At 49.5% G+C, this 19,319-nt stretch overlaps 1 protein-coding gene across 3 annotated transcripts in view; it reads right to left on the bottom strand.

Annotated features, from left to right (window-relative positions):
* VWA3B (von Willebrand factor A domain containing 3B) overlaps positions 1 to 19,319 on the bottom strand; it is a 147,088-nt gene that overhangs the window by 97,529 nt on the left and 30,240 nt on the right. For all 3 annotated transcript variants that reach the window (XM_054728301.1, XM_028132663.2, XM_028132662.2), the window contains exons 6-7: positions 15,343 to 15,512; positions 11,664 to 11,779 (exon numbers count right to left, since the gene is read on the bottom strand). In XM_054728301.1, the coding sequence (XP_054584276.1) occupies positions 11,664 to 11,779; positions 15,343 to 15,512 (286 nt within the window). The remainder of the gene's footprint in view (positions 1 to 11,663; positions 11,780 to 15,342; positions 15,513 to 19,319) is intronic.

The raw sequence follows: 19,319 nt of genomic DNA, 5'->3' as shown, positions 1-19,319 counted from the left end.
CATTGATGTTTCTATCTCTCCCTCTCCTTTCCTCTCTGATTAAAAAATAATAATAATTTTTAAAAATTTTTAAATCTCCTGGAATCATGCTGAAGTGACTCAGTGATGCAGCCTGCGTCACCTAATAAGACATGAGCATAGAGAAGTCCCTCCAAATCTTTTAACAGTTAAATCAAGCTACTAGCAGCCTCCCAAGCTATGGCTGTTTTTAGTTTCCTTCAAGGGGCTTATAGACCCATCACCTCCTGGGATGGAAAACACCCAGGCTAACTCTGAGACACAGGGGACAGGGGTTGCCCCCCAAGGGAGGGCCTGATGTGACGTTCTATTGAGTAACAACACACACCTGCCAGCATCGCTGGACTCGGCCCGCCCTGGGACGCAGCCTCCACAGGCCAGGCCTGCTGGTGAGCAACTCAGAGAGCTCGCAAGGGTCGGGCTCCTGCCACCTGCAGCTTCTCTCCCTTGTCGAACTGTGACTTCCTTGGGCCCGGGACTGTGTCTATCGGTTTTGGTGACCACTCTCCCTGGCACGCCCTGACTCCTGGCAGCTTCTTCCAAATAGGCTGCTCCAGAACAGCGGTCGCCAACCACCGCCTCCTTTCATCACCACTCCCCACAGCTCATCACACTGCTCAGCTCTCAAATAACAAACAGGAGTGGATCTCTCACCCTGAAAGCAGAGCAAGCTTTTCAAATATTACCAGAAAGCCTCACTATTTCTTTTTCCTAGTAGCTCGATTTAACTGTTAAAAGATTTGGAGGGATTTCTCTATGCTCATGTCTTATTAGGTGACGCAGGCTGCATCACTTGGTCACTTCAGCACAATTCCAGGAGATTTTTTTTAAATTTTTAATTATTATTATTTTTTAATCAGAGAGGAAAGGAGAGGGAGAGATAGAAACATCAATGATGAGAGTCATTGATCGGATGCCTCCTGCACGCCCCCACTGGGGAGCGAGCCTGCAACTTGGGCAAGTACCCTTGACCGGAATCCAACCTGGGACCTTTCAGTCCACAGGCAGATGCTCTATCCACTGAGCCAAACCGGCTAGGGCCCAGGAGATTATATTGGTGCTGGAGGAACTGGGACGAGCCTGTCTACCACCGCCCAGGCCAGGAGAGGTACAGTGAGCAGTGGGCGTCCTGGGGGCAGGCTGGCCTGCAGCCAGGAGCTGAGAATAAAACCAGGAGCCCAGGATGCACACTCACTGTTGGAGGAGGAATATAAGGTTCCCTGCCCTCATCGGGCTCACTCTCCTGTTGGGAAAACTAGACCTGCACATGCATCCGGTGAAGGTGAGCGCTGAGGGGAGAAGAGGTACAGGGGAACAGTTCTTAAGTTCTAAACTGGGATCCCAGGGCTACGGAGAGAAGGCACCACCTTTCAATCAGCAAGCAGAAGCATAATGGGCATCCCAAGAGTGTGGGGTTCCCTCAACAGGAACCATGTCTTTTATTCCTTTTGAATCTCCTCAACCTGAGTGAGACTGTAAAGCACACAAATGGAGTTTAATAAATGCTATAACCAACCAGATGATTGTCTCATAGCAGAAAAAAATAAAAGTGAGAATATTCAGAGCACCCGGTTAGAAGGAGCAGGACCTGGCGGTCAGTAACCTCCTGGGCCATGTCCACTGTGATGTGGCAGCAGCTTTGGAAGTGTAGCAGCTCCAGCTCCACCCACCGAGTTAAACTGAGTCCTGGGAGAAGGAGGTGCCCGCTCTCCGAGAGAGCCTCCTGCGTCAGAAAGCTGTAAACAGGCATGACCCGTGCTTCTAAATTAAATTAGAGACGAGGAGCGAGCAGCAACGCCACGGCCAGTGATGAGCCAGGAAACTTGAGCTGACTCAAGGTCGCCAGTGTCTACCAGCAACGCAACTTGGTCACTTTTCCTCTTCAAGCATAACAGCCTGAGCATATGTTACAGAGAATAAAATCAGGCTTCACAATATTCAGTTTTAGTCCATGCATTTTTCTCCACCAACAGAAAAGAAGTGCAACTTTCAAAGATAGAATCAACCACATTTTTACAGCTACACCACTTTTGGACTTAATAATACTAGTGGAAAAGGGCAGCTTTTCTGCTATTGTTTTGCCAGGAGATACTCTCAGAAAAACTGCCTTTTTCCTATTACCTGATCCTCCTTTCATTTATTCATTGCTAGGTCTTTCTTGTGAGCACACAGAACCCTACCTGCCGGTTTTACTCCATTAGCAGGGGCTGGCCAGCATGCGGTGCTGGGAGGGGCTGAGACCAGCACAGGCTCGGTGGGAAGGGGGTGATGGGTTGATTAGTGATGGCTGAATGGGTGGGATGGGCCTAGACATGAAAGTGCTGTGCTGCCCAACCCGATCTCCTGGAACTAGGGGAGGGTTCTGAGTTACTGGTTTTATTGGTTGAACCTATGAAAAATATGTAAACATGCTGAAGTTAAAGCTGTGCCCCAGTTGTCTGCAGTGTGTCTCCTCCTGTTCCTCCTCCTCAGTATCTATGTATATAAAATCGTAATATGCAAATCGACTGGATGGCAGAACGACCAGTTGCTATGATGTGCACTGACCACCAGGGGGTAGACACTCAATGCAGGAGCTGCCCTCAACCCACAGGCCCCGATCACCTGATTGGGGCCTGCCAGACAACTTCTTGGTCCCTCCCCACAGCTGGCAGGCTCCAATTGCCAGATGGGGAATGTGGAACCGGGGGTGAGTGGCGGCGGACGCAAGCGGCACCAGGCCAAGGCGGGTGTGAGCGAGTGGGGCCCCGATTACCCCACTGGTCGCCCCACACAGAGGGCCAGCAGCGTTGGTGGCAGGGGATGGAGCTGGCTGCAAGCAGCCGGGGAAGATCGTCCCTGATCACAGGCCAGGCCTAGGGACCTTACCCATGCACAAATTTCGTGTGCCGTGCCTCTAGTAAAGTATAAAGCTCTGGGCTGAAATGGGAGCTCAGAGCTCTGACGGCGGTCATCCGCCTGGGTGCTCATCCTACCACAGAATCCCTGAATTTCAATTGTGAAGAGCCTGACACTGTAGGCCAGCTAAAATAAGTCCATGTTAGCTTTCCCAGTGGTCCAGATCCTGGGCTGGCTACATCAATGCTGAAATTATCTCTTTTTATAGCCGGATGCAAGGCCCTCATTGAAAATTTTATTATTTCGGTTTAATTAAATTTTCTAGCATAAAACAGAAAGAAAGAACCAAACTAAAAGATGAGATTTGCCTTAAACCCAAAAGATCAAAAGTCCCTCCATCCCCGGAGAAAGTCCCCAAACCACTCAACAGACCCCTCACTCCAGGCCCACGGGGCTTCACAACCTCAGGAGCAGCTCCCCAAAGGATGGGGACTTACCTCTTACAGACACAGTCCCCGGGAAGCACCGGCAGTTAAAGGGCCTTCCCAAGACAGTAATGACCCAGCCCCGACCAGGACAATCCACCCAACCTGACAGTTTCTGAAGCATGCCCAACTTACAAATATTCCGGCACTTCAAGCCTCTCCCTGAGCCCACTCTGACAATAGGGAAGCGGGGAAGTCCTTCCAGAAAGGGCCTGCCATAGACCACTCCTCACCTGGAAGAGAAGGTGCTCCCGGTCCCAGCTCTAGAGAGGTCCCAGCAGCCCACTCCTAGGATCACCCTGAAACATGGATCTTCCTCCCATCTGGACACAATTTAACAATTCATATCCACTTCCTAGATCCAAATTCCAGTGCCCATCCATAGTTATGCATGCAGATAAGCTGGTCAGCATCATGACTATTCTGCAAATGCTCTATATGACAGAGGCTGCCATATCTTGTTGGATTATCTTACTTTCTAGAACCAATGGAAGGCCATTTGGAATCCCAAAAGGAAACTAACATTAATTGAATGCCAATCTTGTACTAAACATTTCTGTGTGTGCCATGTGCTTTTATTCTTCCCACAACCACATGCGGTAAGTGCTATTATTCCCATTTTTACAACTGAGAGAACATAGGTCAGAAAGGTTAAGTAACATGTCTAGGTCACACAAGTAATTAGTGGCAAAACTAAGGTATGAACCCAAGTCTGACTCCAAAGTTGATTCAATATCCAGCAAACACTTTCCCAGAGCTAATAAATAAATAAATAAATAAATAAATAAATAGAATCACACGGAAACAAAAGATTGTGACAAGCTCACATTATTTTTTTTTTTTTTAAATATATATTTTATTAATTTTTTTACAGAGAGGAAGAGAGAGGGATAGAGAGTTAGAAACATCGATGAGAGAGAAACATCGATCAGCTGCCTCCTGCACACCCCCTACTGGGGATGTGCCCGCAACCAAGGTACATGCCCTTGACCGGAATCGAACCTGGGACCCTTGAGTCCGCAGGCCGACGCTCTATCCACTGAGCCAAACCGGTTTCGGTGACAAGCTCACATTATTGTTCAGCAAATATTTACTTCCCTTTCCACCTCAGTGTGAGTGGAGACCTCCCGTCCCACTACTGTTGAACTTGGTCATGTGATTTGCTTTGGCCAATGGAGTATTAGTGGATGTTACATGAACAGGGATCTTACACATGGCTGCAGGGTTTGGCTTGGCTTGTGTGCTCGTAGAATTTGCTACAATAAAAATATACCTGGGATAACACCAGCTAAAGAAAGATGAGTCCACCCTAGAGTAATCAAACTGCAGTTGGTCTGTAGACCTGTGATCAAGAAAGAATGGCTGACATTTTTCAAAATTTGATGAAAACTATAAACCAACAGGTCCAAGAAGCTTAACAAACCCCAAGGACAATACTGTCATTAGGAGTGGAGGGGAGGCTCAATGGCATGGTTTTCTCTTAAAAAGAAATAGTGAGAGGCTTCAAAGGCAAAAGGAGAAACAGAAGGGAATGCCAGGGAGGATGTATGTTAGTTTTTCCTCAACCTTCAGAGGGTCAGTATCATCTACTGAAATAACACCTAATGAAGAGTGTGAGAAGAGAGTGGTGGGAGGGAACAGATGACATGAATTTTCATCCAGGCTAACATGGGGAAACCAGACAGAGTGCAGGCAAACAGAGGACACCAGAGGTCAAGGGCAACAAAAGGGTTTGCCGTAGGTTCTCAGAAATCCTGGGGAACCCGGCCAGTGTTGTCAAGTGGTTGAGCATTGACCTATGAACCAGGAGGTCACAGTTCAATTCCTGGTCAGGGGGCATGCCCAAGTTGTGGGCTCGATCCCCGGTGGAGGGCATGCAGGAGGAAGCCAATCACTGATTCTCTCTCATCATTATGTTTCTCTTTCTCTCCCTCTCCCTCTCTGAAATCATATATATACACACACACACACACACACACACACACACACACACACACACACACACACACACACATACATACATACATACTAGAGGCACGGTGCACGAAATTCATGCATGGGGGGGCGGGGTTTTGCTCAGCCCAGCCTGCACCCTCTCCAATCTGGGACCCCTCGAGGGATGTCCGACTGCCCGTTTAGGCCTGATCCCTCTCACAATCCAGGACTGCTGGCTCCCAACTGCTTGCCTGCCTGCCTTCCTGATTGCCCCTAACCACTTCTGCCTGCCAGCCTGATAACCCCCTAACGACTCCCCTCCCAGCCTGATTGATGCCTAACTGCTCCCCTGCCAGCCTGTTTGCCCCCAATTGCCCTCCCCTGCAGGCCTGGTCACCCCTAACTGCCCTCTCCTGCAGGCTTGATTGCCCCCAACTGCCCTCCCTTGCAGGCCTGGTCCCTCCCAACTGCCCTCTCCTGCTGGGCATCTTGTGGTGGCCATCTTGTGTCCACATGCAGGCAGCCATCTTGTGTGTTAGAGTGATGGTCTGTTTGCATATTACTCTTTTATTAGATAGGCTATATATATATATATATATATATATATGTATGTTTTTTTTTTTTTTTTTAAGAAATCCAGGGAAGATCTTCAGATAGCACCTGATCACAGAATCATGGGTCAGAGGCAGTTTTCTCTCTCTTTTTAAAAAATATATTTTTATTGATTTCAGAGAGGAAAGGAGAGGGAGAGAGAGAAACATCAATGATGAGAGAGAATCATTGATTGGCTGCCTCCTGCCTGATCAGGAATTAAGCCCACAACCCAGGCATATGTCCAGACCAGGAATCGAACCATGACCTCCTGGTTCATAGGACGACGCTCAACCACTGAGCCACACCAGCCGGGTGAGGCACTTTTCTCTTGATCCCTGTGGTGGACAGGCACCACCATCTAGATGAGTCCTCATGGTGCTGACACAATAGGTACCATGAACCTTAATCCCCTTCCTATCATCTCTCTAAGTATTGTTGACCGAGGAGATGGATCATGAACTCTTGGAAGGTAATGCAAGAAACACTTAAAATGGATTGCACTATTTAATGTACCAACCTGAAGAGCACATGCTGTCCTTGTTGAGACACCTGGAAAGAACAGCCTGGAAAAACAAATAGGAAAAATTTCACCTGAGGGACATTCTTCCGAGGAATTAATGTCCATATAAGAATCCAAAGATGGCACAGAATAAGTAAGTGATTGTACTTGCTGCATCTTCCCTAGAAAGGGAAGACTAGAAGGGAAAGGAATGTAATATGTTACAAAGGCAGCCAGAGAGACAGAGGTTAGGAAGTGAGTGGTGAATACAGCTATGAGCTACTAAAGAAAACATCCATTTATGTCTGTACATTATGCATACATCAACAGAAGTCTAGGTGGACCAAAAAGCTTTTTGTTTTTGTTTTAAACTCAGGCCATAAAGAATCAATGGAAAAGAGACAGAATCACTTAAGTTATAGGATTTGTAGATTCACTTACAGTGCAGATTTTAAGGTTGCATATAAAACATAGCCAAAATCAAAGGGAAAATAATCACTAGGATAAATTATCCATAAGTAATAGCACCAAAGAGTTAATGTCATTAATATACAAAGTTCACACAATATAAGAAACACAAGACCCCAGCAGATAGATGAGCAAAAGACAAAGAGACAATTCACAAAAGAAGTTAAATACAAAAATGTTTACTCTTTTTCACTACAAATAGACATTAATTTCTTCATTAAAGAAATTCAGATGGAAACAATGAGATACTATTTTTACGCTAATTCGGGTTCAGTGAAATGGGTCTTCCCCACACACTTTTGATGTGAGTTAACTTGTCTTGAAACATTTTTTTGGAAAGCAATTCAATGTGAGAGATTACCCCAAATCAAATATATTGACCCAGTATTTTCACTACTAGAAATCAATCCCCCAAGATCTAAAATACAGGAGGAAATACATCACACAGAAAAAGATAAGTGCTGTTATCATCTCTAATGGCAAAACAATTAGAAAGTACTCAACTGTCCGACAAGAATTGATTAATAAAATTATACTATCCCTCAGCATTCATGAAGTATTGTGTATTTTTAAATGTCACTTACAAAAGTTTTCCAGGAACATGTAAAAATACTCACTATAATATTAAGTAGAAAATGCAATATTCAAGTGGATACATGATATGACACTTATGCTTTAATTGTTTTTAAAAGAGTATAAGCAATGAGAAGATTGAAAGGAAAATCTTTGGTGGCAACAATATTTCTTTTCCTTCCTTCCCTATATTTCCCATCTTGTCTATATTATGTCTGCAGAGTACAAGGCAGCTGAGTTTTCGTGAGCCTGGGCTCAGACCTCAAGCTCTGCCTCTCACCAGCTGTGTAACCTCAGAAAATAACTCAAGGCTATTTCTCTTCTGAAAAATTGGGATAATAAAATGATTCACCTCACATGGTTGTTGCAAAGATTAAACGAGTTAATGTATGTGATGTACCTAGCAACACACACCCAGCTTTACCATCTTAGAAAAAATCCTGTGAAGTGACAAAGTTAAATATTTAGAGGGCTAGTACACTTGGTCACTCTCATTCAATAATCAGAAGTGATACCATGGTTTCTAGGAAATAACTGATATAATAGAGAAAAAACAGATGATAGTTATTTTTTAAGGTTTACAAATTATATTCTCTCTTAAAACACCAGAATTTTATACTAACCTATCAAATGTTATTTTGGAATTTGAGAAATTGATCATAGATGGGCTGTGTTCAAATGATACATTTTTTAGATAAACACAGTGAGTGGCAACATTATGCACAACACATCCTATATAATAAAAGCCTAATATGCTAAGTGTCCAGTCAACTGGTTGGCTCTTCAGCTAATCAAAGTGTAATATGCTAATGATATGATAAGGCTGCTCAATCGCTCACTATGACATGCACTGACCACCAGGGGGAAGACAGTTGCTGCTGGGGTCCAGTTGATTTAGACTGAGTGAGATGGGCCGGACATGCCCTGGAGCCCTCCCACAGTCCCTCCCAGGCTAGCCAACCTCCAGCATCTCTCCCCAGCCCCAGTCATGCCTGACCTGCACCCTCTTGCAATCCAGGACCCTTCAGGGGATGTCAGAGAGCCAGTTTTGGCCCAATCCCACAGGCCAGGCTGAGGGACCCCACTGGTGCACAAATTCATGCACCAGGCCTCTAGTAAATGTATAACAAGAAAAAGTGAAAGATTGGGTCCATCCCACATAGTAGATGTAGATACCAGGTTTCACATTTGATCTTAGAGCTCACTTTAACACATTTTTAAACATTTAAGATATAGCCTTTAATTCCAGGATATATGCAACTATGTAAGTCAATATCTCTTTCCCTTTTTCCTAGAAATTATGGGGGAAATGAGAATGAAAAAGAAAACAGAAATGCCTTCTTCTGCTAAACTGGAGACAAAAGTAACATCCAGAGAAGAGCTGTCAAGAGCTCAGTGAATTCAAACAAGTTTCTTAATGACTTGGTGTCCCCCTCACTGAAATGAGGGTACTAATAGCCCCTACTCCACAGGGCTCTGATGAAGATTAAGTGAGTTAAATTTGACAAGAGGCTGGAATCATGCCTGGAATATACCCAGCAATGTCTACGTGTTTGTTACATCTACACTAATAAAAGAGTAAGATGCAAATTGACCATACCTTCATGATGCCCACCAGCCAATCAGGAGTGCGTATGCAAATTAACCCAACAAAGATTATGGGTTAATTTGCATACGCAGGTGCTGAGTGACCGGGGGTGGGGCAGGACGCTTGCATCATCACCATGGCAATGACGCAGGTGTTCCACACCGCCCCAGCCGCTCTGGGTCTCTGGGCAGCGTGAGAAGACGGAAAGGCAGCTCCGGCCAGAGCAAAGGCAGTGCGGGCAGCCAGGGGAAGGAAGGCCCATTCTTGCACGAATCTTTGTGCATTGGGCCTCTAGTTTTAAAATAATAATAATAAAGCAATGGCACAGAAACAGAAAGGGGAATGGTGGGTGCCAGGGGCTGGGGCAGGGAAGAATGGGGATTTGTTGTTAATAGGTATAGAGTTTCCATTTCACAAGATGAAAAGAGTTCTGAATATTGTTTGTACAACAATGTTAAATTGTGGACCAGTAGTTTTATTGCTAGTTTTACCCAGTGGCCAGATAAGTTTCTATTGGACAAGTACAAAAACGTTTTACATAAATGTTAAAGGCATGCTTTAAAATTAAATACCCATTGCATTTTGAAGTTATTTATTTCATGTTCTTACAAGCTAATATCTTTTTAAAGAATTCTCGTGATTGGTCACAGCCTTAGAAATGAGAATTCTCGTGATCCGTCCGCAATGTGTTAATGTATTTAACACTAATGAAATGTACACTTAAAAATGATTAAGATGGTCAATTTTATGTTATGCATCTTTTACTACAACTTCTAAAAATATTTATCTTATCTACAGTTTCTTTTTGCACTGGTGTACAGCATGGGGTGATGGTAAGTTATCCTCTGAAAGTCAATTTCAGCATTAAACTTCTTTAAATGGCCAGGTGATTTCTCTGAGCAACATTCCCCAGCCCCTCACTTGATAGTCTCACTTTTCTATGCAATAGTTGGCAAATTACCTCCTGAGGGTACCCTCCCTCCCCACACTGAAGGGGAACCTGAGGAAACTGGCACCGATGAATGCTTGCAACAGCTGGTGGGGGCACGGGGAGAGGGAACGGATCAGGAGAAGACGGAAGAACTGTCTCTGAGGCAGTTCACTGAGGGTGGAAACCACAAAATTTCCAAACAAAAGAGTCAAGGATTTGGGGCCGTTTTTGAGTGGGAGAGGTGGACTTGGAATGTTGGCTTTTCTGGGACATTGTGATGGACAGAGGAGACAAGATCCGTATGTAGGGTCTGGGACTCTCCCCAAATTCAGAACATGTGGTCACTGAAATGGCATTCGAGTGGCAGGCCATGCTCTGAGCATTTTATTCTAAGAGAAATGTTTTAATCTAATTTAATTTGTATGCATCGCAGGGTTGAGAAGATGACATTTGTAGAAAATGTAAGCTATGCAGCCAGATATGCTTCCCTTTTACACGGACTTTCAAGGAGTACAGAGGCCAAAATTCAACCCGTCGACAGTAACTGGCCTGCCTTGGGGAGCTGGGACATCCACAGTCTTCACCCTGACTGATTCACTGCCCGCGAGGCCTCACCTTGTCAGTTATTTTCAATAGGCATGGCATACATTCCGAATTAATGTTTCTTAGATTAGCATCAACCTTGCTTATCAATGGGTATTTTTTCGATTTCTTGGAGTTGTCTACTTCCCCATCAGAACAAAGGTGTAGGCTCTGGCCTCAGGCAGTGCCCACCCTGAGTATACAGGGACCACTCCTGCTCTGCTTGGGCACTAAGAATGCGAATTCACAAAGCCTGTCTGACACACACTTTGTGGCCCCACCCCCTGCCTTAGTCTCCCCCTGACCCCTGGCTGCCCCACCTTCCCCACCCGACACACTGCCTCCGGCCAAGTCCCGTGCCCTTCCCCTGGGTCCTCCGCAACGCGTTACAGAAACAGGAGCGTAGCCGCCGCAACTGCAGCTTCTCCCTGTCCCCAGAGGCCTGCTTGCCTCACACTGAAGATAGACACCTCCTGCTGGCAGGAGGGTGGAGGTGGCTGGGCTTGCTCAGCCGTCTGACTACCCTGCGCCATGTCACTCACAAAGGACAGGACCTCCTCCCGGCAGTGTGTGCCGGTGTCCGGCACCTTACAGTCCTCCTGGCTTTCTGAGTAACTGTCTAGTAGCGTCCGCACCACCACACTGCTTCTCGCTGATTCCGTGACCTCATTTTCTATGCCTGCTAAACTCTGATCACATTCCTTGGCTGAGAGGGGAGGTTCGTTCAGCCCATGCAGAGGCTCCTGTGTGGCCTTGGCCCCCAACACGGGGCAGGTCAATCCCGCACGTGCATCTACAAGCTCCACTGTTCCTGCGTGAAGGGCCCCAGAAACGAGAACCGTAGGCGTCCTGGCCACGGCACCCGGCTAACCTGGGGGGAAGGGCTCAGCTTGCCAAGAACTAAGTCCTGTACTGACATGCCCCGGGGCCACGTCTCCAGAAGGTTGTAGGCCGCTTCCCCGGGCGATAAACTTCGGACCAGTTGCTACACTGACAAATTCACCGTTAGCTTCATGAGCTCTGCCTTGTAGCACCTAAATAACCCCAGACCCAGTCAGTCAGTCCCCACTGAGCGCTTTATTTCCTAAGGACACACGATCACCTGAAATCATTAAGGCACAACGCACATTGTTTCTTTTCTATCCCAGGTACCTGGAGGGGGTTTTCCTTTCAGTTTCCTTGAATTCCTAGTCACTACGCTGTCACGATCCTTTAAGGAGGATGCAGGAAATTCCACATACTCTGTTCTCTCTGCAAACGCATGGAACCTGAAACGTGAAGAGATTTGCAACATTAGATGGGAAAGTGGTGCTCACGCATGTCCATTCCGTCTCCCGAGACTGTGAACTTGCTCTCCCACGCTGCCGGGCACCATCAGCGCTTCCCTGCCCCTTGCCTGTTCCCCCAGGTGGCTCACAGGGAGGTAGGAGAAAGCAGAATTGTGGATGTGCTGGGATTTTAACTGATCTCTCTTCTCTTCATTACAGAGTCATTGCTCAGCCAAATGGTATTTCTTGAGCCTGGAGGAATGACACCCTGTGCTTATGTTGATTCTTTGTTCCCAGGTTCAGTCATGGCAGCACAGTCTTGACAAGCAAGTCTATCGTGGCCCCACAGTGCCCACAGCCCTGTAGTCAGAGCTCAGGCGACAAGGGGCACTGGCTCACCCGCAGATGGTATCTGCCGATGGCCGCCAGGCTGCAGTCAGCTTGAGCTCGGCAAATACACTTCCCCGGGACCCACACGGAGTCCGAATGGGAAGATTTCTGTGTGGACAGTTTAGGGACTGACTCCTCCAAGCGTGGCCCCGGAGAGCAGCGCCTGGGAGCTGCTGAGGATGCATGTTCCCGCAGCCACCCCGACACTAAGTGCAAGCGGCACTTGAACAAGCTTCTGCCCCAGGGACTCGTGCTCCTCAAAGCTCAAGGAGCGCCGGTGTGGTGTGTGGGTCGTGGGCTAAGCCACGGCCAAAGCCACTTATCTGGAATTTAAAGTCAGTAGTCACGGGAAATTCTTCCAGGTTGGCGGAGGAGATCTCTGAGGAATGCTCCTCCAGCCTCTCGGGGGGGCGGGAGGGGGGGGGCTGTGACTGCTCACCCATCCCAAAGAGAACCCTAGCACAGGTGAGCATGGGTGGGTAGATGTGGCCTCCCCTGGGCCATGAAAAGCTTCCGTCCCTCCTACTTCTTTTTTATTTTTTTATTTTTATTGATTTCAGAAAGGAAGGGAGAGGGAGAGAGAGAAAAATCAATGATGCAAGAGAATCATTGATCTTACATGTCCTTTACTGGGGATTGAGCCCACAACCCAGGCATGTGCCCTGACCGGGAATCAAGCCGTGACCTCTGGGTTCACAGGTCGACGATCAACCACTGAGCCACACCAGCTGGGCAGTCCCGTCCATTTCTAAAGGGTTTCAGGTGACACTAGGACGATGGCTTGATGGCAGTGAACAGCCAGCCTTGTCCGGTGGCTCCTCATGAGGCCGATGGACTCAGCCTGGCTGTGCCTGCCTCCCACTGGGACCTCTCTGCGAGCAGAAGTGGCCAGCATCCTGGTGGAGCAGAGAAGAAATGCCAAGCTATTCCTGGCAGGCCCACCCCCTGAATGCCAAGGCCTTTGGTACCTAAGACTCTCTACTCTCTGATGTGGTCTCCAGATTAGAAAAGAAAGCAAGGCAGACATTCCCTCTGGCTAATAAGCCTCGCTGTGCAGAAAGCAAATCACCATTAAGAGCCCACAGAGCACAGCACACACCTGAGGACTCGGGGCTCTGCCCTAGGGCACAGGGGCACCCAGAGTCCAGGTCCCCGCAAGCTGAGACGCTCAGGACATGCCCTTACAGTTGGACAATTACTGCACTTTAGATGGGACTCAAGAGCCAAAAGTGCATGGAGACCAAGTGGGACCCAGGGCCCTGGTGCCGTGAGGGGCAGGAGCGGGGCTGGCTATGGGTTGGGCTCACTTTCGAGGGCCAGAGCAGGGACGGGAGGGCTGTCTACACCTGCCCTCTTCCTCAACACTCGCACTCCCCGGAGCTGAAATGCATGGGTAGATTGTTAAACTTTGAAGTGCTAGAGGTCAGAGTGAACTCACCTGCCCAGAGGAGATGCCCACCTGAGCTAAGAAGAGGACAAGCAAGGTGGCCGTGCCAGTTGACTTTTCCTATCTCTAATAGCAAAATGGGGCAGTGAGCCCTTGCTGTATTGGGAGGTGGTGGGGGCGGCGGCTCAGGCACCCAGAATGGAAGCCAATTTCTCCCAAGTGCTTAAGAGCAGCCAGAGCAGTGTCCCTCAGAACCCCCAGGAGTCCCTGGTCTCCCTCCCTCCTGACAGCATCTCTGGGGCTGCGGCCACAACATCTGCATTTTAATCAAGCTCCCTCGATAGTTCTTAAGCAAAAGGCAGGGCTAACTGCATGTTACCAGGCTCCCCTGCGTTGTGTGGCATCAGCCTGCCAGGTAAAGCCCAGGCCTCCGACGATGAACACGCTCCCCACACAAACACGATGAGCAGCTCAACTGGAGAAGAAACCCTCCGAGCGGCACTGCACTCATCTCAGACAGGCTAACCTGCGAAAGGCCCAGGCCCTCCCCTGGTACCCACTCAAGCAGCTGGCCTTTCTCCCCAGGGCCTTCAACTCACACACAGACAGGCCCCAGATATGATGAGGCCAACAGATCACTTCAACTGCCACTGAAAGACAGTCCATTGCTCACAGTTGCCGCTATGAAGTGCATGTGTCCACCCTTCCATTCATACGTTGAAGCCTATAAAGTTAACCTATGATGAAGGTAAAGGGCATCCTCAGGGTGGAGTCCTGATCCGATAGGATCAGCATCCTTTTGAAAAGACACACCAGGGAGCTCACATGCTGTGGATTCCCCACCCCCTTCGCTCTCTCTCCATCCCTCTTTCTCCCTACCCTAAAGGACACAGCAAGAAGGCAGCTGTCTGCAAGCCAGAAAGAGAGCTCTCTCCAGAAACTGAATCGTCAGGCACCTTGATCTTGGACTTCAGCGTCCAGCACAGTGAGACATAAATGTCTATTGTTTAAGCCCCAGCCTGTTCTACTCCGCTATGGCAGGCAGAACTAACACAGTGCCCAAGGAGGGGCACCCCCCACACAGGGCCACACAGGAAAGCACCAGGGCCGGTCAGGAGGCAGAGAAGGCAGAAGAAACATGGGCAAGAGTCTGTACTGAGATTCTGCAGGAAGGAATGGGCAAGGCCAAGTAAGCAGGCTTGGGAATGGCTATGTTTGCATCGTTTCAGCGAGTTCTTAGGCAGAGGAGTTTTCTGGTATCTGGCTCTGGGGTGAGTAGGGAATAGTAGTCTGCACTGGGCAGCTTGCACAGGGGTCACTCACTAGCTCCAGGACCAGCCAGCCCTGGGAGAGGCAGTCTTTGCAAGGTCAGCAAGGTCCCACAATGTCCAAGCATCCAAAGTACAGAGAAAACAAGACAAGACTGCCCTAGCTGGTTTGGCTCAGTGGATAGAGCCTCGGCCTGAGATTTCAGTCAAGGGCACATACCTCGGTTGCAGGCTCCTACCCCGGGCCCTGTTCGGGGCTCGTGTAGGAGGCAACCAATCAATGTGTTTCTCTAACATCGATGTTTCTCTCTGTCTTTCCCTCTCTCTTCCCCTCTCTCTAAAAATCAATGGAAAACTATCCTTGAGTGAGGATTTTTTTTTTAAAAAAGGCAAGACTAGTACAGGGTGGAGAAGAAAAGGTGCGCGGAGACTCAGGTGGCTGGAGAGACGGGAAGAGCACAGCGCGGACTGGTTAGGCCCACGTCCCTGCAGTCCCTCCAGGGCCCAGTGCCGCCTACCTGCTGTGGGCCTTGGCACTCAGGTCCTTTAAGAAAGCCACGGTGCCTTCTCCCCTGGCGTTGAAGGACACGGTGCAGACAGGACATGGCATCTCCAACACCCTCTGGAGGAGCAGCTGCTTGGACTCCTCAGGAATGTCCCCCACCACAAAGTAGTACACTGATTCAATCTGCAAGAAAGCAGTACCAGCAACTCACCTCCTGGTCCCAGCAAAGCGCCTCCTGCACGCCCCAGCTTTGTCAGGACTCACAGACAATGCACTTTCTACAAAATGGCATTTTTTTTAAAGGGCGGGGGGGGGGGAGAGAAGAAGGGAGCGCACAAAGGTAGCAGCACTGCTCAATGCTTGGGGACCAAGGTCAGGAAGTGAGAGATCCAAGGCCTGGTGCCTAGAAGGTCTGTGGGGAGTGGCCACAGCCTCGGGTACCACATGGGAGGAAATGGGTGGCAGGCTGGAGAGGAGCTTCCTCTGGGCCCATGAATACAGGGCAGGAGCAGGAGCAGGAGCAGCTGTTTTCAACACGAAGACACACAGCCACTGTGGGCAGGAAGCTTGTCAGCCATTTCCATGGCAGAGCCAGAACGCTACAATCCAACTCCTCCGTCCTTGGTCTGAGGCGGACTGTGGCAGGAAGACACATTCCCGGCCGGTTCATCCTCTGGTCTCATCTCACAGGGAAGCGCATGCCTGGAGGCGGGTGAGGCTGTCCGGACTGCACACAGCAGGCGAAGAGCCAGGTCCACCCACAGGGCCTTGCCTCTTGTCGCCATGACAACAATGAGAGAATGAACAGCCCCTATGTCAGGACACACACACACACACACACACACACACACACACACACACCTTCAATCTGGGATCTGGGAGATGCATACCTCCCCAGATAGGAGGCAATCCCCAAAAGCTGCCTGCTTAGTTCAGAGTGATGTCAATCCCATGCGAGGGCTCCGTGACAATGGTCCTACAGCGACCTCAATGCCCTGCTCCTTCCCAGGATTTGCCTTCCATGGCACATCCATCCACCTCCCCCCACTCCCATGAGCTCTGTAACTTGGAGCAAGTAATTCTAATGAAGATAAGAGCGAGAGTGCAGTTTACCTCATGATCAGGTTTAAACAAGTTGACCTACACTATGTACATAAAAGAGCCCAGGGAGAGCCCGCACTGCAGAGCATCTACACCTGCCTACCCACACCTGGATGGATTGTCTCCACGTGCCTGGGGGAACCCCATCTTTTGAGGGATAAGGAGATGCCCTATCCCTTTAGGACTTACGAGCCTCTCTCTGCTCTAATCACAGGCCCCTTAGCAGAAGGTAAACCATCAGTGATCTCCCCTAGACTTCCAGCCTGGGACTTACACCCACCTGGCACAGAGATAGGCTTATGATCAGCTCCCCAACTGGTTAGGACACCCTGTGGGCAGTGGCCAGGGCAGGCTCTGCGCCCCGGAGCCAGGAGGGGGCAGGGCGACGGAGGACGCAGGCTGGGAACTAGGAGACCACAGTGGGAGCGGAGACCAGCCTATTGCAGCAACAACCCTTCTCCAACACGAAAGAGCCCCCTATGCCTGCCCTACCTCCCACCCCCACTTCCTCTCAGGCCTTTTAACTCCAGCTCTGACTTTAAAAAGGGTCGAATGGGAATAAAGACTGAGGGAAGTGGCACCTGCTCTCAGCCAGTCACCCAAGTGGCAGGGGGAGCAGTGTTGTCCGAATTCCTCGTTATTCCTAAGATTGTTCTTCCAGCAAGTGCACTAAGCGCACTTTCTCCTGCTGTCATTCGTCACCTTGTGTAAGATGCAGTGCAGACGCCACTGAGCTACTCCTAAGAATGAGAGTTTCAGCTGTGTTGGTGCCAAGTGTTGCACGGATGGTGCACCTCTCAGAGGATCTAAGTTCGCACGTGGCCTGAGACGGGGAACAGACTGGGGCACCTTCTGGGTTTGCCAGCGCAGCAGGGAGGTCAGTGAGGGTAAAGGACTCTCGGTGGTCTGCCGGCAGACACCCCACAGCGCCCCTGCGGGCGGGCGGGCAGGCGGGCAGACGGCTGCTTTGCTCTGGCCGTAACCCAGGAGTCGGAATCCCTGTCCAGAATGCTTCCCCTCGAGATTTCATCAAACTAAAAACTGCTGTAGCAGCAGTGAGTCGGGATTTCCTTCCCTCTCGAAGGCGATAGGGTTACTCGTTAAGTTCAGTCCTCAGCTCCTTAACTGCCTGTTTCTGGCCGGCTCTCAGGTATCCGAGCTACATGCTTCCCACGAGGCCGCCTGTCCCACCCTCCTCCTGCACACTTACTGCCTTTCTGCCTCGCCGGTCGCTCTCATAACAACACCGAGAGAAACAGAGGAAGATGATATGCTGCCTACCACAGCCCCTCCCCAAACTGCAAAAATGCCTTTGAAAGTGAACTGGCTCTGGGGTCATCTGCTATTTGGGATAATAAGCTAACACGAATTATTTTACACAGCAGTCCTGTGGAATATGAATTATCTTCATGCCCAGCTTACAGATGAAGGAACTGAGGCCTGGACAGGTTAACTGACCTGGTCTTGCAGCTAGTAAACCCAGGCTACCTGACCCCATGAGCTGCTGTCCTTGCTTTCAACCACTTCACTCTGTCGCCTCTTCATGGCAAGGCTGGTCACCTATTGGAGATGAACGTGGACCCCCAGCTTTGTGAAAGCAAGATCATGGGCACCAAGCGGCCAGAGGCCAGGCACCATTTTCACTTCCTTAGCTCCCACACCATCCGAGGCTCCGACCACCAGCTGTCAACGTCACTGACCAGAGTTGGTCCAGGAGGTAGTCCGGTTCAGGGATTTATCTCCCCAGGAACCCTCCCCCTCTTCCACCCCCAGCACCTCCAAGCTCCCCGGGGCAGGGGCAGCCAGGACCAGGGGCAGCTTCCTCACTGACTGCACTTCCCTCCGTGCCATTTCATTGACTCTGACAACACGAGACATGGAAAATCTGTGGGTTCCATTCAGCTACTTCCTGCGTCACAAACCCTTGCCACTTTATACTGCATAAAATAGGGTGGAGCTTTTCTGTTTCACTTAAAATGTCTTCCTCCGCCTGGGCCAATGTCCAGCAGCTTCCCACGGTAACTGCTTCTGCCTGGCCACGGAGTCCTCGGCAGCCTCCCAGCCACAGGCTTGGGGGGAAGCACAGCCCCGAGAGGCTGCTTCCTGACTGCCCGCCCGCAGCTCTCGCCGGTCAGAGCCCCGAGGCCTCTGGGTCTAAAAATCCCTGCTCCGCTCCGCAAGGAAGCAACAGTGAAAGTCAACCCGGTCAGCATGGCGAGGTCTGGCAACACCTCCTCGTTTGTCATACAGGTTTGGCAACAGTTCTGACCAACCCAGACCTTGAGTGGAACTTGCAGATCCTCCCTGGCCGGTGGCAGCCCTTTCCTGGCGAAGCAATTTTGGTTTTCTGAGTCTCCTAATGGCAGAAACTACCCCCGCGGTATTAATCAGCTCACGTCGCAGACCTCGCAGACCTGCCCTAACACCTTGACCACCACCAACTCCCGGGCTTCAGGGTCCCTGTGTCCACCCGCCGTCCCTACCAGAGTCACAGAGACTCAGCAATTTCACCTGCCTGGTCGCACGCAGACCACCTCCCTTCACTTAAAAAACTCAAATACGCACCCTAGGTTGGGGAGGGGACTCTCTTAGACTCACTTCTAGCCCCCAAGCCCAGGAATGTCAGCACTGCCCTGGCGGTGTGACTCAGTTGGTGGAGCGCCATCCCGTGCACTGAAAGGTGGCCAGTTTGATTCCCGCTCAGGGCACATGCCCAGCTGTGGGCTTGGTCCCAGAAGGGGTGCCTGTGGGAGGCAACCGATCCATGTTTCTCTCACATCGATGTTTTCCTCTCCCTTCCTCTCTCTCTAAAAATCAATAATAATAAAAAAAAAATTAAAAAAAAGAATATCAACATTATTTCCTTCCTATTCCTTCAATGTTCATCAG

Source organism: Eptesicus fuscus, chromosome 16, assembly GCF_027574615.1.
Source record: "Eptesicus fuscus isolate TK198812 chromosome 16, DD_ASM_mEF_20220401, whole genome shotgun sequence".
Classification (NCBI taxonomy): domain Eukaryota; kingdom Metazoa; phylum Chordata; class Mammalia; order Chiroptera; family Vespertilionidae; genus Eptesicus; species Eptesicus fuscus.
The sequence above is the reverse complement of the archived record's forward strand: the minus strand, read 5'-3'. Positions and strand labels throughout refer to the sequence as shown.